At 34.7% G+C, this 24587-nt stretch overlaps 1 protein-coding gene across 28 annotated transcripts in view; it reads right to left on the bottom strand.

Moving 5' to 3' along the window:
- Positions 1 to 24587, bottom strand: part of Rims2 (regulating synaptic membrane exocytosis 2) — a 427098-nt gene that overhangs the window by 319604 nt on the left and 82907 nt on the right. For 18 of the 28 annotated variants that reach the window (XM_069991192.1, XM_069991193.1, XM_069991195.1 and 15 more), the window contains 2 exons: positions 20282 to 20492; positions 14436 to 14447 (listed from right to left, as the gene is read on the bottom strand). In XM_069991192.1, the coding sequence (XP_069847293.1) occupies positions 14436 to 14447; positions 20282 to 20492 (223 nt within the window). The remainder of the gene's footprint in view (positions 1 to 14435; positions 14448 to 20281; positions 20493 to 24587) is intronic. The other 10 variants (XM_069991231.1, XM_069991230.1, XM_069991197.1 and 7 more) reach the window with 1 other exon arrangement.

The following is a 24587-nucleotide window of genomic DNA, read 5'->3' as shown; positions in this document are numbered from 1 at the left end:
CCTTAGCACCACATAAATAGAAAATGCTGAAGTAGCGATGTGGCTCAAGTGGTAGAGTACTAGCCTTGTTTGTCTCAAGTGTATCTACCTAGCAAACTTGAGACCCAAAGTTCAGAACCCAGAACTAACAAGAAAAAAAGAAGCTTGAAATTAACACATTTCCAAGATCATGTCTGAACTACAGTCTCATCTACTTGTTTCAACATTATCTCTCTTTCCACTCCCACATTACTCAAGTTCTTCAACCCATAATCATCTTATATTGAGCTAACGTGTACAATATTTTTTGAATGGGGTCATGTGGGCTAAATAACCCTTGTAAGCCAGGACTTGTCTGCTGTATGCTGCCATGAAGCCACAGGCATCTAACTTAAGTAAATATTGCTTATGTAGTAATGCTCATGAATAGTCTATTTAATTGCCAATTTTAAAGTTGTTACTCAGGAAAATACATTTTGAACTCCAAATTGGCATGTTAAGGATATATATTCTTCCCCCATCTCTTCTTACCTGCCCCATAATTTGAGTAAAATTTCTGACTGACAACAGAAGAAAAGCTACATGTTCCTAAACATTAACAGAATGTTAACTTTCTATGTTAACATAAAACAACATTCACCTAAATTAATCATCTCCTAACCATTCTAAATGAAGAAACAAAAGTAGATACACAAATCTAGGCTCATATATATGAATCACAGGGCTCATATTTATGAATCACTGCTTAAAAGCCTTTGATTATCTCACATAATTTTATTCTTCATGCATAGTCTATCTTTAGAATTTTAGGCTTGATAACATATTGATTTCTTAGTGTGTCAAACTGAGAAAAAGGCAAGGCTTAGAATTCAGTTCAGAATGATCCTTGCTCAGATAAAACAGTTGTATCTCAACCTGACTACGCATTAGTAACTATAAAATGAAAGATTCTCTAGTACTACCTTAAGATATTTGATCTAGTCAGTCCAGTGTGCACTGAAAAATATAAAATTAACTCTAAACTAGTTCTGTCAACAGGCAAAGACCCAAAAGTAATAACAAACCAGTAACCAAAGGTTATGAAGCAGTAACCAGTGTATATTCTGATTAGTCAACTTTCTATTCTGATTGGTTGATGCATGGGGCCTAGTGATTGCTAAATAATCAATATTGACCATGTAAGTATCTATCTTTTAATAACTGTTAGAATTTAATGACAAAATAATAAAACATAATTTCTGCCTTCACAAAACCAGTATGTAAGACATATAAAGACAAGTACAAACTGATAAGAAAGTAGTAATAGCATGTAGAAGATACTAAGAAAAAATTTCATACATTTTTTACAGTTTCTTCAAGAAGAAACATCTAATCAGATTTACAAAAATCTCTTTGAGTTTGTTAGGTAAACAAAATCAAATGAACAATTGTGAAGAGAGAAAGGCATTAGATAGAATGCTGTCTCTAATTAAATGTGCAATTCAAAATGTTGAAATTTAAAATTTGACAAATCATGCAGCATTATTTACCATAGCTAAGATATGGAACCAACCCAGATTTCCCTCAGTGGATGAATAGATTGAGAAAATGTGGTATAAATACACAACAGAATTCTACACTTCTATCAGAAAGAATGGCATCGCCCCATTTATAAGGAAATGGAAAGACTTGGGAAAAATCACATTAAGAGAAGTAAGCTAGACTCCAAGAAACATAGGTCCCATGGTTTCCCTCATTGTAATAATTAGAATACATCTAGGATAGTCCTAGCAGAGGATCACAATAGCTCAATAGCTTTGTACACATGACCATGTAAGATGATACTAATCAAAATGAACTTGAAGATTTGGGAACAAGAGGCTTTTCTTTGTTGTTATTGTTTTTAATGTACTATGTGAAGTTATTTCTTTTTTTCTTTCATTGTTTTTTTTTTTCCCCTTTGGTTTATCCCCTGTTGTCACTGTATTTGATTTTGGTACCCTGTGCCTTGTATATATGTTTATCTGATTTGGGGAAGGAAAAGGGAACAACAAAATGGTGGACCAATGCAAAAGCAATACTCACAAGACACTGTGTTGGAAATGAACTTTACAACTTAGTGGTGGGGAGAGTTGGAAGGAAAGAAAAATGGGAGAAAAACGAGTGGGGGTAACAAAGTTCAACAAGAAATGTCATTACCTTACATATATAACTGTAACCCCTCTGTACGTGACCTTGACAATAAAATAAAATTAAAAATTAAATTAAATTACATTTGTAAAGTAGAATAGCAAAAGATCAGGCAGAGAATTCAGTAAAATCCACTCTATGTCTCATATGCCAGGGCAATTAAATTCTAATAACAAATAACTTCCGCTTTATCCTGTCCTGTCCATCAACCAAATTTGTTTAATCAAGTTAATGATTCTTGGATTTTCATTGACTCTGTCTATCTGTTGTATAGGATACTTTGACTATATCCCTAGTGACATTATCTTACTTTGAGTTGGCCATTACCCTGCTTTCTCATCATCACAATAAATCACAGCACTATGCTGTTAATACTAGCCTCAGTAGATAAAATCTTCATCTAAATAAGTTTCCTCAATCCTAAAAGGATTAATGTGCCAACAATTTTAAAAGGCATATGGACAACTCAGCAAATTCTATTATGATAAATACCTAAAAATAAATTTGGGGCAAAAAGGTAAGCCAGCATACCTTTCCTAACAGACACGAGTCACTAAGGATTTACTATCAAGCACTGAAAAGCTAAGTCAATCACTCTGTCTCTAGCTAATGCAGAGCTAATATTAGAGATCTGATCTGGCCAGGTCTCATCTCAGATTTATTACATGCTGGTGGGCTCTCCATAGTTTGGACCCCCAAAGTTTATTATAACAAGACATTGGAAATTAATTTTTACTACTGTCTCCAGATCAGAGCATACTTTTTTTATCTGTGCACATTTCCATCTAGTATCATCATCCAATATAATAAAAACAGCCTCTAAAAGCGATATAGACCTCCAGATTCATAGCAATAGTTCTTGTTTTAGGTGTTCTTTTTGGTGTTAGTCCTGAGGTTTGAAATCATGGCATGAGGGGCTAGGAAGGTGGCTCAGTGGTAGAGTGCTTGCCTTGCATGCATGAGACCCTGGGTTCGATTCCTCAGCACCACATAAGCAAAAAGAAAAAAGCCGGAAGTGGTGCTCTGGCTCAAGTGGTAGAGGGCTAGCCTTGAGCTGAAGAGTTGAGGGACAGCACCCAGGCCCAGAGTTCAGGCCCCACGACCTGACCCAAAAAAAAAAAAAAAAAAAAAAGAAATCATGGCATGAGCACTGTCCTTGAGTTTGTGTACTCAAAGCTTGAGTGGCAGTTTCACTTCCGGCTTCATAACAATATTTCTTAAAGACTTCATCTATGATTTAAAAATAAAAAATAAAAAAGACTGCACCAGTGAACACTCTAGCAAATAAATATTGTTCTTTGTTCCTGAAAGCCAATAGTCCTTGAGACTAAGAAAAAGAAATTCTTTGAAATACACACTGAGGCGTGGAGAAGACATGAAAAACAAGCCTGAATCACAATATTTAATTGACTATTTACTTTCATTTTGTAAGTTTTCTTAAGATCAAAAAACTGGACTAAAAGTTAGACACTGATATAAACAAAGACTCACTAGTCTAGCCAGTGTTAGCTAAGTTGCTTTTTTATATGCCTTACACAATTTTTAAATGTTTAAATAATATAGAAGTTTCTCACAAAGTGTTGGGAGGATATGAAGAAAAGGGAACCCCCGCTGAAGAGAAGGTAAATTAGTACAGCCATTTTCAAAGGAAAAAAAATTTGACAGTTCCTCAAAAAGTTAAAAATAGACCTACCATACGACCAAGCAACCATACTACTGAGTAAATATCCAAAGGAAATGAAACGAGAATGTTGAAGAGATTCCTGACCTCATGTTTATTGTAGTAATATTCATAATAGCCAAAACATGTAATTAGCCAAGCTACCCATCAATAGATGAAAGAAAATGTGTGTACAACAAAGGACATAGTTACTAAACAAAAAGACAACCAAAAGACTGGGAGATCTTTACCAGCTACACAGCTGACAAGGGGCTAATATCCAAAACAGATGAACAGCTCAAGAATCTAACCTACCCCCCAAAAAAATCATTAATAACCCAATCAATAACTGGGAAATGAGCTAAAGAGAGACTTCTCAGAAGAAGCAAAAATTGGCAATTGACATTTGAGGAAACACTCAACATCCATGGCCATTGGAAATGCAAATCAAAACAACATTGAGATTCCATCTCACTCCAGTAAGATTGCAAGCATCAAGAATTAAAACAATAACAAATAGTGGTGGGGATGTGGAGAGAAAGGAACCCTATTTCACCGTTGGTTGGAATGTAAACTCGTAAAAATTACTCCAGATGGAGATTTGGAAATTCCTCAAAAGTCTAAATACAGAACTACCCTATTATTCAGCAATACCATTTTAGCCAAGTTATGGAACCAGCCCAGATGCCCATCATGGATGACTGTATCAAAAAAAAAAAAATATGGTACATATGTGTGAATGTGTCTATGTGTGTATATATATATGTATATATGTATGCATATATAATGGAATTTAACTCATTCGGTAAAAAGAATAATTTAGCATTTGGAGGGAAACAGTTGGACCTACAAAAATCAGGTTAAGTAGAATAAGCCAGACTGAGAAGCTAGCTCTAAAATACAAATATGTGGAAGTTAGATCTAAAATACAAATATGCATCATAATAGATATAGGGCTCTATGGATTTACACACAAACTGGCTAACAATGGGTATACTGAGGGGAGAAATCCAAAATGTCCTGTTTACAAAATGAATACCAACAAATGGAAATATATTTGGGGGTGGGGTAAAGGGGGTTTGCACATGAATAGAGGGAGGAAGGGTGAGCAAATGCAGGTAACAGCTAATGTACATAGAGTAAAAAATGAACTACATAACTGGGGGTAGAAAAGAGAGGGGGAAACTGGGAGATTACTATGGAAGGGATGACACTTACTGAAAAGCACTGTATTCATAATTTATGGAATTGTAACCCCTTTGTACAACTACATAATAATTATAACTATAATAATAGAAAGAAAATGTGTACATAGTATTCTATATAACAAAACATTATCAAAAGAACTAAATACTGTCATCTATGATACATGGATGAATGTATAAGATAGTATGTTAATGAAACAAGACACATACTGGAAACAAATACATGATCTAACTCATATGTGAAATCTAAAAGCATTAAAGCCATAGAAGAGAGAGTGGAATGGTGTTTACTGGAGGGAAAGAAAGATGTCACACGAAGGACATATAATTGAAAAGATGGGGAAATGCCTACACTAAGCAAACTAGGCATTGAGGAAAAAGAAAAGGGGAATAGGTAATATTTGAGAATAACTGGTGCCAGGAATTTATTACTTGGATGATGAAAATGCACTAATATTGATCATGGAATGGTGGTACAGTTTTGTGATGTATTAATACTGTTAGATTGTATTATTTAAATGGGTGAATTGCATGATACATGAATTATATCTCAATAAAGTCATTTAAAAATTAAACCGATTTCACATTAAATCAAATTCCCAAAAGTCAGATATTATTTTGAAGGCTTCAGAAGAAAAATCATCTCACTACAATGAAACTATCAGCAGAATTCTCAGTAGAAACTTTGCAGGCCATGGATGATATATTGATGATATATTGAAAAGTACTGACATTCTACAAAACTACTAGACCCAACTTGGGCCACATAGAATCCAGACCATTACCAGCTGATGGATGAGACTCCGTCTCAAAATAACAAAAAATGCACACACATATACATTTATCATTTCTACATTTTATATAAAACCTTAATTTTAGAAATATTTAAAACAGTATTTCAAAAATAAATGTAGAATATTCTAACAGTTTAACTAATTGTAATGGTACATAAACTATACTTGTTAATTATTTAAATATAATTTTTTCAGTAAATTGATAGGCATTTGAAAATTGTTTCTAAATGGCCATGCAGCCAAATAAACATGACATTGTCAATTTTTTTCTTTTCTATCTTATTTGAGCATCTGTTCCATTTTTAAAATACGTAGAAACTTCTAGTGCTTGATAAAGCATCTTGCTTTAATGAGACCCATATTATTAAACTGCTTTAGATTATTTCAGACACCTGAACATGTAGAAGATAAACAGAAAGTATAAATGATAAAGAGTATAAGAAAGTTTGACACAGGTGTTTCTATACTTTTTTCTGAAAAACACACACAAACATCATTCACAGTAAGATTAACACAAACTATACTGGCAAAATATAAAAAGTTGAACACAATGATATGATCCTATACTCTTACAGACTCTAAAGATTCTACCAGAAAACTCTGAGATCTCTTAAACAGTTCTGAAAGTAGCAGGATATAAACTGAACATCAAAAATCAGTACTTCTACATACCAATAACAAACAAAACATACTGAGAAAGAAATTAGAAAAATAATCACTGACAAGAGCTTCATTCACAACCAAGTGAAGTGAAAGACTCTACAATGAAAACTATAAAACATTGAAAAAAAAGTGTTTTTTTCTTTTATGCATGTGTTTCTAACGCATTTATAAGATTATCTCTTTGTTGCTTTGTATGTCCCTCCCCCACAGTATAACCCCTGCTTTCACTATATTTGATGTCAGTATAACTTATGGAGGAGATGGGGAAAAACCAGTTGTTTAAGGATACAGGTGGACCTGTTGCAACAATGAGAAGTACAAGTTGTCATGTCCAAAACGAGCTTTACAAAGTCGGTGCGGGGGGGGGGGGGGGGGAGGGGGGAAGGAGAAGGATTGGGATTGGGGGGAGGGGGGAGGCTGGGAAGGGATGTGAAGGGTAAACAAAGGAGGAGGCTGCAATGCTTGGTAAGAAATGTACGCATTATCCTGCCCATGTAATTGTAACTCCTCTGTACAGTATGTTCACAAATAAAATAAAATTAAATTTAAAAAAAACATTGAAAAAAAGAACTCAAGAAGATATCAGAAGATGAAAAGACCTCCATGGTCATAGGTTATAAGAATTAATATTATGAAAATGTCCAGGCACTGGTTGCTTATACCTGTTATACTAATTACTCAGGAGGCTGTGATCTGAGATTCAAAGTCCATGAGATTCTTGTCTCCAATTAACCACCAAAAAAAGCCAGAAGAGGAGCTATGTCTCAAGTGGTAGAGTGCTAGCCTTTTGAATACAAAAGCTCAGCAACAGTACCCAGGCCCTGAGTTCAAACCCCAGGATTAGTACAAATTTTTAAAAATCATGAAACAGCCACATTATTAAAATCAAGCTATCGATTCACCCAATCCCCATCAAAATTCTAATATCATCCTTCACAGAACTAGAAAAACACTCATTTAATTTATATGGAAGCACAAAAAAATCCCAAATAGGAAAAGCAATCCTAAGTAAAAGAGTAATGCTGAATCCCAGCACTGTGATGATTGAAGCAAGAGAATTATAAGTTCAAACACAACCGGGGCTACCATAGAAAGAAAGTTCCAGGACAGCCTGAGCTACATAGTAAAACTTTTTTTAAAAACAAACAGAACAGGTTTCTTTGTTTGGTTGGTTTTTTTTGGACAGTCATGGGGCTTGACCTCTGGGCTTGGGCTCTGTCCCTGTGCTCTTCAGCTCAAGGCGAGCGCTCTACTGCTTGAGCCACAGCGCCACTTCGAGTTTTCAAGTGGTTTATTAGAGATAAAAGTCTCAAGGACTTTCCTGCCCAGGCTGGCTTTGAACTGTAATCCTCAGATCTCAGCCTCCTGAGGAACTAAGATTACAGGTGTGAGCCACTGGCGCCCGGCTAGAACAATTTTTTTTTTTAAATCAATAATACAAGAGATCACAACTGGAAATGGCACTGTGGCTCAAGTGGTAGAGCCCTTGCCTTGAGCTGAAGAGCTGAGAGATAACACCCAAGCCCAGAGTTCAAGCCCCAAGACCGACAAAAAAAAAGAAAAGAAAGAGATCACAACTGATTTGATATTATACTATCAAGATACAACAAGAAAAACACAACAGTACTGGCACAAAAACAGACATGTATCTGAAGGAATATAATATAAATGTATAAACCTAAATATCTACAGACTGATTGTCACCAAAGAAGCAAAAAACACATGTCAGAGCAGATTCAACTCCACAACTGGTTGGCCAATTGTATTATGTTCCCAACCATGTTGGAAAAATTGGAGATCCACCTGTAGAAGACAGATACTAGATATATTTCTATCTCATATTCTGTACGAGATAGAAAACCACCGGAGGAAAACACTTTAATATATATGTATCAGCAACAACTTTCTAAAGATGACTCCACTAAAGAGGAAATAATAGCAAAAAAATGATAAATAAGAATCTGGGTGCTGGTAGCTCATTCCTGATAGCTTCTTAGGATCATGGTTCAAAGCCAGCCTGGGCAGAAAAGTTCATGAGACTCTAATCTCCAATTAACTACCAAAAAGCCAGCAGTGGAGCTATGGCTCAAATGGCAGTGTTGCCTTGAGCACAAAAGCTCAAGGACAGCACCTAATCCCTGAATTCAGGCCCCAGGAGCAGAGTGCATGCATGTGCATGCACACACACACACACACACACACACACACACACACACACGCACGCACGCACGCATGCACGCACACACACACACACACACACACAGAAAAGCAAATGCAGATAAATAGTATTGCATCAAACCATAAAGCTTTTGCACAGCAAAGAAAATAACTACCACAATGCAGAAACACACTCAGAATGGGAGAAAATCTGCCAGCTACTCTTTCAACAGAAGATTGCCAGACTATATGAAGATATCAAAGAATTAAACACCAAAGAATAAATAACCCAATCAATAAATGAACTGATGGTTTTCAAAGAAAAGTACAAATGACCAATAAAAATGAAAAATACTCAGCATAATTAACCACTGGGAAAATTTAAATCAAAACTACATTGAAATTCCACATCAGTCATAATGGCTAACATCCAGGTAATACAAACAGCAAATATTAGTGAAGATGTACAGTGAAAAGGAATACTTATAAACTGCCAGCAAATTAGGAAACTAACCTAGCTATTACTGAAATTAGTATACAGTTTCCTCTAAAACAGTAAAAATAAAAGCATCATATGATCCAGCTATACCAATTAGGTATAAAACTGAAGGAATGAATATAAGCTTGCCTACAATAAAAATGTCTGTGCATGTATTGCCACTATACACAATAGCCAAGTTAGAGAATCAGCTGAGATTACCATCAACAGATTAATAGACAAAGAAAATGTGGTATACATACATATACATAGTGGAATATTAATTTCTGTAAAAAAAAGAACAAGCTAGCTGCTGGTGGCTCGCACCTCTAATTTTAGCTACTCAGAAAGCTGAGACCTGGAGGATTATGGTTCAAAGCCAATCTTGGCAGAAAAGTCTGCCAAAAGGTCCATTTCGAAGCAGTCATTAAAATGATATGCTAGAGGTATGACCCAAGTAGTAGAGTGTCAACTGAACACACAAAAGGCTCTGAGTTCAAACCCTAGAACAAGAAAAATATTTCAAATGAAATCATGTCATTTGCCAGGAAATAAATGGAACCAGAGATCATCATGTTAAGAGGAATAAACAGACTCCAAAAGATAAATGTCACATTTTTCCCCATTTGTAGAAGCTACATTTTAAAAAGGAAGGAAAAGAAGAAGAAGGAAGGGAGGGATATGAAAAAATAAAAGCTAAAAACAAGATTTGGTGAGAGGAAAAGGGTGAGTGGGAAGGGTAGAGGGATAAGAAAGTGAAATAAAGAATGAATATAATCAAAGGGCAATATAAATATTTATTTAAAAATGAAATCTATTCTTTTGTAATGAAACCTATAATTTTGTATTATAAAATGTGTTAATGGGAAAATTACATTAACAGGGTGAGACACTGGGAAAGAACATCTTCACAGTCCTAAAGTAGGAAATAATCATCAAAAACAACCATATGAGTTAACCACTCTTTCTACTATAATCTTGTTTATTACCTTTATTTTAGAAAAGATAAAGTAAGGCTTACTGTAATAAAATAAGTGGCTCCAAAACACAGAGACAGCAAACTGATAGAGCTTCAGGAATTGTGAGAGTTGAGTTTAAATGTCTAACCTTTCATAAAGTTGCTGTTAAGCTTTTTCCCACAGTTCACCGTTGCATGGAAGTTGTCATGAGAAAAAAACAACAACGATATGACACATTAAAAAGTGAACATAAGGAGCTGTGCATGTATATCCAAAGTATGTCCAAGAGACACCTGTGCTCCTGTGTTCATAAGAGTCAAGATTTGGAATCTACCCACATATCAACCAATGGATGAATGTACAAAGAAAATATGGGGGGCTGGGAAGGTGGCTCAGTGGTAGAGTGCTTGCCTTGCATGTTTGAGGCCCTGGGTTAGATTCCTCAGCAACATATAAGCAGGGAAAAAAAAAGCCGGAAGTGGCGCTGTGGCTCAAGTGGTAGAGGGCTAGCCTTGAGCTGAAGAGCTGAGGGACAGCACCCAGGTCTAGAGTTCAGGGCCCACAACCAGAACATCCCCCCCCCCCAAAATAAAAGTGAACATAAGGACTGGGAATGTGGCTCAGTGGTAGAGTGCTCACCTAGCACGCATGAGTCCCTGGGTTTGATTCCTCAGTGCCACATACACAGGAAAAGCCAGAAGTGGGGGTGTGGCTCAAGTGGTACAGCACTAGCCATGAGCACAGAGAGGCTCAGGGACAGTGCCCAGCCCTGGAGTTCAAACCCAGGACTGGCCAAAAAAAATAAAAAAAATCTGAACATAAAGCTGAGCAAGTATTCAAGGCTTTGAGTTCAAGCTCTGATAACTATACACACACATACACACACACACACACACACACACACACACACACAGGTTCATTACAAAGCTCTTAACTCATAATGATTCTTTAATAATTGTAATACTCACTTATCCTTCATTTCCTAAAGGCTCTTCAAATTGTTATTTCCATAACTAAAGTCATTGTCTTTCCTCCCTGCCATGGTCAGGCTCCTCCATCTTAAATAGGCTGACCTTGTCCCAAATATCCTCATTCAATGCCAAAATCTAGTTGTAATCCTTGATACCTCTAGTTTTTGGCCTCTTTATCCAACTACTTATCTGTCAAATCTCAACCTCACCATCCTGTAAAGCCACTTACACATTCCCTATATCAGGAGTCCATAAACTTTCACCTGTCATTTTATAGTTATAGGAATTACATACGAGATAAAGAAATCTCATTTTCATTTATAGTTGAATAAAATGGTATTCAAATTAAAATAATTTGCTGCAAAAGCAAAATATAAAAATCTAGAAAAATATCTAATCAAAATTATGACCTATTTCTGCTCTCATGGAATTAGCCATACTACAATTATAAATATACTCCCCCATGTCTTAAACCTCCTATGAACGCTTTAACACTGAGAGTCATTTTCAGTCAGGTCTTATATATAGCATTTCTGAATAATAAATTCAACCTAATGTCCCTAACTTTGAGTCTATATGAAATAGAATATATTTATCATTCAGGAAAAGTTCAATCTCTAATCTGTTAGCATTTTTAATTAATTTATATGTAATAAATTGTATGTAATTAATTATATATAATTATAATGTACAACAATAAGTATGAAACATTCTTATGCACTTTTTTCTAATTCAACATTTCTGAATATTGAATTATAAATATGATATTCATATAATATTCATGATATATAAAATGAATATGATATTGATAATCATCAAATCTAGATGTTTGTATGGTATCCTTGCTAAAGATTCCACTGTTATTAGTATTTCCATTAGCAATGCTTTTGAGTATAAGAAATTTAAAAAATCTTATTAGTGACAAACAAATTTGGGAAGGGAATATTTTTCTATCACTAGGAAAAGATTTCAGATAGCCTTAGTCGAGTGACTAAATTATGTCATAAGTAATTACTCCAATAATCTTCACCTCTCCTTCATCTTCATAAACAGCATATTAAATCAAGACATCACTTTTCCATTAAAAGATACTTTCAGTTACATCTTTTTCTTTTTATCATGACCTTATCCTCCAAAAAAATTTTTTATCTCATGTGTTAGAATTATACTTCACACCTGTTAGTAGGTGCCAGGGAGAGAGCTAAGTCAGTTTTATATTTTTCAAGTCTCTCTAATGAGCATTGCAAGAAAAAAAGAAAATGAGAAAGTCTATTGGGACCACCATGAAGCAAAGTCTGTAACCATCTATTCTTAAAGCTAATCAACATTATTACATATATATTTTTTACATTTAACACACTTGCCTTCTTCCTGAAAGAGAGAATCCCAAAGTCTCATTAGTTATAAAATCTACCTCCAAATCCAGGGTAACAAATATTTCTGTCATTGAATGTACACTGTAGATCACTGTGAATAGCTGACCTATATACCGAAAGATAAATTGTTCCCAACAAAACTCAATACACAAAAATGGAGACAAAATAGGGTGAATGCAAAAATACTATCATTCAGAAAGGGAAAATTGAAAATATATTGGCAAATATATAACATGTGGTATCCCTATATGAATGACGGTTTAAGTTCCTTGTTTATCCCATCTGACTACACGTGATCGGCCACTTAAAAGGTTCCCCCTTGACCACTGTTCCTCATATCTCCTGGTTCTACTCTTTGTGAGGATAACCTTTGTTCATTATCTTCTTAGCTTTATATGAACTGGTGTTAACATTACATTTCTTAGATATTTGTGGATTTCCTGTCTGCTTGCTAGTATATGTATCACATTACTAATATAATTACCTCTTAGAGGTTGAATAGTAAGAGATTATTTTAAATCAAGGCTTATAGTATCTTTAGCCACTAGACATATGGCATTTAAATTTAATATTTAATTTTTCAATACCTACTTGCTACTACAGTAACCACTATAATGGATAATGAAAATGCAAAACATTTTCATCACTATTGCAAGTTCTAGTAAACAGGTCTACATAAAGAATATCTTCATAAAAGTGCTGTTGAATTTTGTTTTGTGTTCTAAATGTACACAAAGAAGCATAGTTTTTATGTGGTCAAAAAATACTTTTGCACTTAGAATGTGGCTTAGTGGTAGAGTGCTAACCTAGCATGCATGTACCCCTGGATTTAATTCCTCAGTACCACATAAACAAAAAATAATAAAAGAAATTTTTTAAAAGATATTTTTATCTTACCCTGTAATTATTAAGTTTAATGCTTCTCATTTTTAAAATTTTACTTTTGAGATAATATACACTTGTAATATGATGGAGTTTCATTGTGGTATTTCCACATGTGCACACAGTGTACTGTGAGTACTTACAGTTTGTGCATGAAATTGACCTGTCATGTATCAAATTGACCTGTGTATCTTCAAAACTGCCTTAAAAATTTGTTGGGCAATTTTATAATTTGGATTTATAGATTTGAAAAAAGAAATTATCCTTATTTCTACTCAGAAATTTCATTTTTAACCCATGTTCAATGTTTGTTACTATATGTATCATAACCAACTGAACTGAGGAGTTGAAGACTTTGAAGGGAACTAAAAGGCTCAACCTAGTTTAAAAAAAAAACAAAAACAAAAAAAAGCATAGCCTAAAAAAAAATCTCACCTAACAAATTTATTCTAGGTTTTATGTCAATTTAAAATGGGAAAAGCTGAAAAGGCTGAAGTTCAGTTTGACTCATCAAAATATGAAGATTTTTTTTTAGTCTGTATTTACAGAGACAGTCACCTCTCTCCAGAGCAGATCCAAATCCAAATCAGACTTCTCAAGACAGACATGAACAGATTGAAAGCAAGTCTGAAATCTAATTCTACCCACTTAGGTATTTTTAAATGATAAACATTTTATAGAAAACATAAGAATATGAGATATTATTTACTAACTTCCCAAATACATTGCTGAGATGGAAACATGTTAATATTAATAGTAAACAATAAAATACATGTCAGTAAATCCAAATTCAATGTTATTTTAACTATTACAAAGATGGATTTTATACTAAATAAGAAACATTGTTTTAAAAAATCTGCTAAGTACAGTGATGTATTTAGAGAAATATTATGATTAAAAGAATTCTTATAATGAAGAATGCTGTGCGATCTTGAAGAATACCAAATTTTAAAAAGATAAGCCTTATAAAAATCAAATACACAATTTTTACTTATATGCTTTTCAGTAAAATCGGCATGCTTAAATATGTCATACTGCTTATCATGCAATACAAATGTAAGAAAATATTTAGATATAGTTAAACGTCAGGTAAACTTGGCAATAACAAAAATTATATTAGACAGAAAGAAAAAGACTCTAACCACTTTGTCCTCCTGGTGTGAATATCCACGAAAGCAAGTTTTAAAAGACAGAAAAGACAAAACAAAAAAGAAATCATTAATTCCATTCTTTTTCTAATTTTTACGTATTTAATAATACTTTTCTGATAAAACAAAAATTCTGACAATATTTAAGTTACATTTTTACTGAAATCTAAAATTTAAGATTTTAAATTTAAAATTTTAGGATGGAATTTTTTCCATATATTTCATTCACTTCAAGCAAGCGCATCTTTGAATATGTTCAAATGCACAATTATCATAAACATCCAAACATCAGAAAAAGAGAGTGAGCTCTTCACAAATAAAATCCTAATTAAACACCAAGCTCAAAGGAAAAACTTTTTAAATGTTTAGGAATAAAATTCTTATGTACAAAGATAATAGAATCATTGCTTATCTCTTATTCTATCAAAAGTAGACAAAACATAATTTTACATTAATTATGCATAATGCTTCTAATCTTTTACATTTCATTAAGACTTCTAAATACCACATAACAAAAAATTAATTGAATAAGTCACTAAATGTAAAATTTATTGATTATAATAGGCAAATGTAGATCCATTTCCCAATATTACAAAGGTACAAAGTGATACAAGAGATATAATTTAGCTAAAGTTCCTATTTAGATAAACTGAAAACTAAACTCTATTGGTACATTTTTGTCTAAGTATAAAACCATAATAGTAAAAGTATCAAAGCAACAATAATGACCTGATTTATTATAAGGATTTACATAAATTAAAATCAAAATTATGTCCTTTGGAGGTACCAATGTTTCTTAGAAATACATGTGTCAGTAAGAGAATGGCAATCACACAAACCTATATTTAAATCTTTAAGCAACACCTGTACCTATATATCTTGTACAGTTTGCCTAACTCTCTGTCTTTACATTCTCATCTACAAAACAGAGAATTAAATATTTATTTGATAGAGGCTACTGAAAATGGTGTACAATAACACATTTGCCTCAGAATAGTGTCTGATACTTCATTCTATAACTGATCATCTAGATTATTAAAACATGGGAAATTGTATAGAAGGGACAGGAATGCATCCTCTATATTACTATGCTCTTAACTGCTTCCTATGTTACTAATGTTAAGACTACAGGTGATAAAAAATCACTGTACACAGTCAAAAATACTGTTTTGCCTATCTTCTCTAATCCATGAAAGACACCTCTCTTTCACAATCCCACAATATTCTCTCAGCTCCACCACTCTCTCTCCTTCCCTCCATTTTCTCTCTCTCTCTAGAAAAACAAATACTCCTTCTATAGTTTAACTTTTTCATCTACAAGTTTGTTTTGTCAACTTTAAGCAAACAAGTGTCTCAGTAAGAAACATCACCAAGGAGCTGGATTTTTTTTAAGGGGGCAGGGGAAATTCCTTTGTACAATTACTTAAAGATAATAAAGTAATTTAAAGATAATAAGAATACATTTTCTAAAAAATCTTCCCCAAGCTGGGCACTGATGGTTCACTCCTGTAATTCTAGGTACTCAGGAAGCTGAGATCTGAGGATCGCTGTTGGAAGCCAGCCAGGGCAAGAAAATCCATGAGACTATTATCTCCATTAAACTACTCAAAAACAAAAACAAAAAAAGCCAGAAGTGAGGCTGTGGCTCAAGTGGTAGAGCACTAGCCTTAAACAAAAGAAGCTCAGGGGCATCATCCAGGCCCAGAGTTTAAGTCCCAGAACAGGGGGGAAAAAAGTCTGTCCCAAGCTAATATAGTCCATGGCATGACAAGTACAATATTCATTCAGTCAACAGGACATGCTAAATATTCAGAAAGCAGTCAAGGGGAATTAAAGAGATATAATCATTTCATACAAATAAAAAAAATTTTAAGTACATTAGAGATCTGTGTAACTAGTAGGGTACGAAAATGAGTAGCTAATTTACCTGGTATACCCAAAAAAGAATAATAAGGAAAGTGATATTTAAATCCAGAAAAATAAAAAAAAGTGTTCATTAAGTAGTCAAGGAATGTAAGGATGGAGAGGCAAGAAGAGTTTTATATGAACTTACAGCAGCAAGAATAACAAAAATGTATAAGACACAAGTATAATGTGATTGAAAAATCCAGAATGGAGGAAAGCTCATGCCTTCCTAGAGTAAAAATGGAAATAAATCACAAGTGGAAAGTTCTTTATGTCACTAGAAACTTCAGTTACTTGAGAGATAATGTTCACTCAACAGGCTTTTTGAAACAGATAAAATAATCAGATTTGCATTTTACAAATATTAAGATGGCTATATATGTAATTTGGGAATCTAAGGCTGGAGCAGTCCTCAATGGCAGTATACTAGCATTGACTCAGATGATAGAAAACAAGAGCTGGAAAATGAAGAGAGGAAGTGGCACTGGGGCTCAAAGTAATAGAGCATTTGCCTTGAGAGAACAAGTTCAGGGACAACACCCAGGCCCTGAGTTCAGTCCCATGATCAACAAAAAAAAAAAAAAAAAAAAAAAAAAAGGGAGAGAGAGAGTGAGTTCTTAAAAAGACAGCAGTTATTAGTTTACGTAAATGAAGAAGTGATCATTTATGTATTTTATTGTGGAGAGAGCCATAAGGAGACCTAAACTGATTACTGACTTTCTGAATTAAGTGGCATAATTTAGAACTATAGTACTCATTAAAAAGTTTACATTTTTAGGAGGAGTAACCTAAGGGCTATCCCAACAATTAAAAAAATACATATGAGGTCTGTTTATAATATGTAAGATTCAACTCTATTCTAATATATTTACTAAAGGAGAAGTAAAAGGACAAGACTTCTAAAGTAGAATACAATGTCCTATTATTATGGACCCCAAATAATGTCAATAAAAAGTTTTAAAATAGGTATTATTCATAAATACTTTTACTAAAAACTTTGTTACATCGGTCATTTTAAGTTTTTGCTAATATTTGAAGTTAAAGTACATTCATATAATGGAGTATTATTTGGCCCTAAGAATGAAATTAGGTTATTTTCAGAAAAATGGAAAGAGCTAGAGGACAACATGTTATGTGAGACAAGACAAGCTCAGAAAGACAATTATCACAGATCTTCACGCATATGCTGAACCAACACTTAGAAAAAAATTCTATGGCAAGACTATGAAAGTTGGATTGTTGGGGTGAACCAATAGGTAGGATGAGGGAAAAAGAAAAGGGTGACAAAAGGTGAATTTTATAGAAATACATTCTATTTGTATGGAAACAGCATAATGAAGGCCATCAACTACTATTTAAAACGCGGGTGGTAGAGAGATTGGGTTTAGAAAGAGTAATATACATACGGTGAACATTATTCATGTTGTAAATATCAGATACATAGGAAGCATGTACATGGTATTTACGGGCCCTTTGTATAATTAATATATGCTAATAATGATTTAAATGATTTTTCTTGGAAAGGAAGTGGGTAAGACTTACCAGGTATAACTTTTTTTTTTTTTTTTTTGGTCCGGTCGTGGGGCCTGAACTTTGGGCCTGGGCACTGTCCCTCAGCTCTTCAGATCAAGGCTAGCACTCTACCACTTGAGCCACAGCGCCACTTCCGACTTTTTTCTTTTTGCTTATGTGGTGCTGGGGAATCGAACCCAGGGCCTCAGGCATGCAAGGCAAGCGCTCTACCACTGAGCCACCTTCTCAGCCCCAGGTATAACATTTTAAAACAAATGAATTCATGTCTAATACCTGAGCCATTTTACATCTCTTACTTGCAAATATCAGTTCTGGCATACTGTAGCTTTAGTGCTAGCAAAATTCCTATCTGTATAAACTTATATACTCACTACTATGATTAAAAAGCATAAGATTACCCAATTCATTCTATTAAGCCAACATGACCCTAATGCCAAAACCAAAGAAAGACATTGTAAGGAAAGAAAAACAAAGACACTATACGTCTCATGAACCTAGCAGCAAAAAATGTAAACAAAATTTTTATCACATCAAACTTATTCAAATATAAAATGAAGCTTTAGAATTCTAGGAATACAAAATTCAATGTACCTCAACATATTAGCAAGGCAAAAAAACTATAACATTACTCCCAATGAATGAAAAAAGTTTTTGAGAAAAAATTAAAATTCTCAGACTTAATGCAACTCACATGGTAACATACTTGTCTAGCATACTACAGTCAATCTCCAGTACTAAAGTGAAAAAAACCCTCTCAATAAATCTGACCTAAATGGTGTTAATGAAGTTGACCATCAACATCATACTTGATTCTGAAAGACTGACTGTTTTCCTCTAGGATGAAAAACAATACAAGGACTTTAGCTTTCATCACTTCCATTTACATATTCTAGAGTTTCTACCCAATGCATTCATTCAAAAATAGTAATAGGAAAAAGGAATCATAACCAAGCAAGCCAAAATGAAAAGAAATGAGATTTATTATGGTGAAAACAAAATACTGAAAAAAGAGCAATCACATAGGGAACTAATTCCCACAATTATATCCAAATGTTGTATATAAAAATATCAGCTTCCTATTTTAAACTGTACAAGTAAATATTTTGATGATAAAATACTAGCAAGGAAATAAAGGCAAATTCTAAAGAACTTACTAAAATGAACATTTTTTTAAATACTGTTTTTTCCTAATTTCAGTGAAGTACTTTTTCTGTTACATTGACATATTCACTAAAGTGTAGAGATAAACTAAAAATCTATAAGTATGAACAGATCTTTACCATGTTGTCTCTAAATTCTATCATTGAATGTTACTTCATCAATGTTAAAAGAAACACAAAGGGGGATATAGCTTCAGAGTATAGAATTATGAAACAGAACCTCAAATTGGAATAGTCCTCTTTCAAAAAGGAAAGAAAATGGGCCAAGGAAAAACAAATCTACAAGGCTTCTAAAAGTATAATAGTAAGCCAGGCACCAGTGGCTCACACCTGTAATCACAGATACTCATGGGGCTGAGAGCTGAAGACCATGGTTCAAAACCAGAGGGGCAAGAAAGTCCATCAGATTCTTATATACAATTAACCACCACAAATCTGGAGATAAAGCTTAGGCTCAAAGTGGTAGAGCACTAGGCTTGAGCACAAAGGCTCAAGGACAGTGCCCAAGCTCTAAGTTCAAGCCCCATGCCTAGCACAAATATATATTAGTAATGGAAAAAGCTATGTCAAACTCTGACAATAATCAGTTGTATGGCTTTAAGAATCTACTTTCCAGGAAATAGAAGGGAGGTTTTTTTTTTTACTTTGTTGCTGTTTTCATCTTGATGTTATTTTATATATCTTTGGGAAAGTAAGGGGAGGCACAGAAGTGTAGGGACAAAGTGCCAACAAATGCAGCAGTGGTACTCACTAGACACTATGTTGAAAATGAACTATATAACTTGTGGGTAGGGATGAGAGGAAAAAACTGGGAGAGACAAGAAAAGGGGTGACATTGTCCAAAAAGAAATATACTCTTTACCTGGTGTATATAACTGTAACCTCTCTGTGCATCATCTTTATAATAATATAAAAACTTTTTTAAAGAATCAACTTCACTTACTCTAAATGAGTTTTTCTTATATAATAAAGGAGTGAGATTAGTTTATCTCTAAGTCAATTTCATCATCTTTGAATGTCTAAGACCCTGTGATAAAAAAACAAAAGCATGAGCTAACTGATATAAAATAGCAAAACAAATATATTTTTAAACCAATAAAGAATTTAAACAATTTTTATCTAAAATGAGGACAACAAAAGTTTTTGCTGTTTGGTTAATCTGAATAAATTTCAGGTAAGCACTTTTATTTTATTGGCAATAAGCTTAACTGTAAGAGAATTGTCATGCTTTCACTTCTGTACCTTGTTTGAGCGTAATGACACACGACCTCCACAACGAGCACAGAACTTTGTTTGGCAATATGAACAGTTATGGCCACATCCATCTGCAAACTTTGTTTTGTGGCAGATACCACAAGTTGGGGCATCACCCTTCTGTTCTTGCTGTTGCTGTGATTCTTCTCCCATCTTTTTTACCTGTTCCTTATACATTTCAAACTGTTGATGCAATTTTCTGCAGAAAAAAACAGATGTTTAAATTGGTTTCCTAATCAAATAAATATCACTGCAATCTATTGACATGATTTTATAACCAGAAAATACATGGAATGAGAATTAAAAATAAAAATTTTATTTTAATTACAGAATACAACTTGCATGGAGATATTTCTCTGAATAGAAATTCTAAAATTTCTTCCTATTATTTGTATCATATTAAATATATGATACAGGGCTGGGAAGGTGGCTCAGTGGTAGAGCGCTTGCCTTGCATGCATGAGGCCCTGGGTTCGATTCCTCAGCACCACATAAGCAAAAAGAAAAAAGCCGGAAGTGGCTCTATGGCTCAAGTGGTAGAGCGCTAGCCTTGAGCTGAAGAGCTGAGGGACAGTGCCCAGGCCCAAAGTTCAGGCCCCATGACCGGACCCAAAAAATAAATAAATAAATAAATAAATAAATATATGATACAATATTTAATATATTTAATATATGATCTAATATATGATCTAACATATTTAATATATGATCTAAAATATTTATAGTAGTATGTTTAAACATCCCAAAATATAGCAAGCTAATGTGATTTACACAGTGAAACTAAAACCTATGAACATCAAATCAATGGGATGTAGTCTCAACTGGAATGATCTAAAGAATCTAAACAGATCCTAAAGAGGTCAACAAACACAAAATGAGTGCTCTCACTAACTGTTTAAATGTGTATAGCAGTCTGGACATAGTCTGGCTATAACATTCTAAAATATTAATAGCCTAACAAATAGGGCTGTATAGAACAAAAAATAAAACTAGATTTTACTTTAAAATTAAAATAAAAAGTAAATGTCTCCAAGGAGAAATCAGACACACTGTTTTACATTTGGCAATAACAGAAAGAAACAATTGCCATTATGACAACTTAAGAAAAATCAGTTAAAATTTTAACAAATTTTTAAATGGGTTAACACAAACAGTTTGGAATAGCTTAAGAACCCAAACTCAAAGGAAATTCACATAAATAAGCATTTTCCCCTAGACCTCCATTGGATGTTTATAAAGAAGACTGATGTCAAGACATGAAACATAGAGCCCTTTTACTTAAGTGTATTGTGCAAGCATGCAAAAAGACTTGTAACTCCTGAGGGACAGGCACAATTCCCCAAACTTTCTCTCATTAAAAATTAAAAAAATTATGATAATAAGCTGCACACCGGTGGCTCATGCCTGTAATCCTAGCTATTCAGGAGGCTGAGATTTGAGGATCAAGGTTCAAAGCCAGCTCCAGCAGGAGAGTCCAGAAGAATCTTATCTCCAATAAAACACTCAGAAAACCAGAAATGGCACTCTGGTTCAAGTGGTAGAGCACTAGCCTTAAGCTGAAGAGCTGAGGGACAGGGCGCAGGCCCAGAGTTCAAGTCCCACAACCAACAACAATAAATAAATAAAATGAAACTTTAAGCCATGAGAAAGTAAACTCTATCATCTCCAGCATAGAGGCAAAGAGCCACTGATGCTATGAAAAAGTTTTTTAAAAACCTTCTGCATAGGCAGGCTCCAGTGGCTCACATATGTAATCCTAGCTACTCAGGAGGCTGAGATCTGAGGTTAAAGGTTCAAAAGCCACCCTGGGCACGAAAGTCTGTGAGACTGGTATCTCCAATAAATGACCAAAAAACCTGAAGTGTCACTGTGGCTCAAGTGGTAGAGCGCTCACCTTGAGCTAAAGAGCCTGAGGGACAGCGCCCAGGCCCAGAATTCAAGCCCTACAACCAACAAAAAAGAAAAAAAAACAAAACAAAAAAACCTCTGCAGAAAACTCAAAGTGGTACTGTGGCTCAAAATGGTGGAGCACTAGCCTTGAGCAAAAGAGCTCAGGAACAGAGCCCTGGCCCTAAGATCAAGCCCCACAACCAAACAAAACAGAACAAAACAAAAACAAAAACAACCTTCTGCCCATGAAGCAGTAAGCCATCCAGAATGGTACACAAATACAAACCAGAGGTATATTAGTACTAGAAGAACCTTGTGCCCACAAACTAACTTAAAATGCAAGGCAAATTTACTTCTATAGTAAGGGAAGACTCTGAACTCAGCCAGTCTCCTCTCCAAGGCCAAATAGCCAGGTTCTGTAAAAATATAGATGGTAGAAAAACCTGGGAACATCTTTCCCCAATCACCAGAAAAACATCACATAATAACCACCGTAATTACAGGGCAACATACCTTCTCTGTGGTACAGGTGTGTAGGAATGGCTAAAAGGGCATAAAAATACTTGATACTCCAGCATATATACTAAAGCACAAGGTAAAAACTGACCATTGCTTTGGAAAAGTTTTACCATCGGGGCTGGGAAGGTGGCTCAATAATAGAGCGCTTGCCTTGCATGCATAAGGCCCTGGGTATGATTCCTCAGCACCACATAAGCAGAAAAAAACTGGAAGTGGCGTTGTGGCTCAAGTGGTAGAGCGCTAGCCTTGAGCTGAAAAGCTGGGGACAGTGCCCAGGCCCAGAGTTCAGGCCCCAGGACCAACCAAAAAAAAAGAAAAAGAAAAGAAAAGAAAAGATATAATGATCGCCACAACAAAATCCAAACCTTTTTGAAGTCTTGATTGATGATTCACTATCCAATAGCAACAATCCCACATCCACAACAAGGAATAAATATAACACAAAACCATAAGATAAAGGAGAAAACCAAGAGCTAAACAATCCATCCTCAAAAGGTAGAAAATTCAACACACTTAAATTTGAAATGATATGTTAGGATAGATTATAACAGGAAGACTGTAAAATTGTTAAAATTACTAAGGATAGGTAGAAAAAGGTGAACATGAATGAATAAGAGAATTACAACAGAAAAATGAACTGTAAAAAGAAATAATCAAATGGAATTTTTGGTATCAAAAGACAAAGAGTTCCTTTAATGGGCTCATAAATAGATGAAAACATGCAATGAAAGAATCAATAGGGGCTGGGAAGGTGGCTCAGTGATAGAGCGCTTGCCTTGCATGCTCGAGGCCCTGGGTTCGATTCCTCAGTACCACATAAGCAAAAAGAAAAAAGCCGGACGTGGCACTGTGGCTCAAGTGGTAGAGCACTAGCCTTGAGCTGAAGAGCTGAGGGACAGCGCCCAGGCCCAGAGTTCAGGCCCCAGGACCGGACCCAAAAAAAAAAAAAAAAAGAATCAATAAACTTGAAAATTTAGGGGGGGTGAGGGGAGGATTGGGGAGGAAGCTAGGAAGGGATGTGAAGGGTAAACAAAGGAGGAGGCTGCAATGCTTGATAAGAAATGTACGCATTATCCTGCCCATGTAATTGTAACCCCTCTGTACAGTATGTTCTCAAAAAAAAATAAAATAAAATGAAAAAAAGGTGATCGTAAACAAACTATAAAAAAAAAAAAACTTGAAAATTTAGTTGGTAAAAATTATCAAAACTGAAAACAGAAAGATGAATAAAAAGAGTGGGGAAAAACATTTGAAGATATAATGACCAAGAATTTTCCTAAATTAATTATATCAAAAATAAAAAGGGTGGTTGTGGTGGTGGAAGAGGAAGAGGAGGAAGAGAAAGCAGCCAGAGAAAACAGAAGAAAGGAATTTGTTTTAATTAAAGCTGAAATCAATAAAAATCAACCAGGCTGAAATCTGCAGTTCTTGGCAAGCCCAGAAAAAATGATTCACAAGACCTCGTCTCAACAGAAAAGGTTTGACATGGTGGCATGGACTCCTCTTCTCAGCTACAATGGGGAATATAAACATCTTGGCCCACATATAAAGTCAAACCCTATGTCAAAATATGCCCAAAGCACAAAAGGGCTCTAGTGGAAATATTTTTCTTCCAAACATGAGGCTCTGAGTTAAAACCTCAGAACTGCCAATAAGAAGAAAAAGAGGGGGGGGGGGGGCCAGAGGAGGAAGAAGAAGGAAGGGGGAAGGGAAAAAAAGGGAAAGGAAAAGGAGGGAAGGGGATAAAGGGAGGGGAGGGAAGGGAAAGGAAGACAGGGGAGGGGAAGGGAGGGAAAGGAGAAAGGAGAAAGGGAAGGGAGAAGGGAAAGGAAAGGGAAAAAGAAAGGGAAAGGAAGAGAAGGGAAAGGGAGAAGAAGGGAGGGAA

Source organism: Dipodomys merriami, unplaced genomic scaffold (assembly GCF_024711535.1).
Source record: "Dipodomys merriami isolate MVZ:Mamm:240054 unplaced genomic scaffold, mDipMer1.0.p SCAF_4, whole genome shotgun sequence".
Classification (NCBI taxonomy): domain Eukaryota; kingdom Metazoa; phylum Chordata; class Mammalia; order Rodentia; family Heteromyidae; genus Dipodomys; species Dipodomys merriami.
This window is presented reverse-complemented; position numbering and strand designations above follow the sequence as displayed.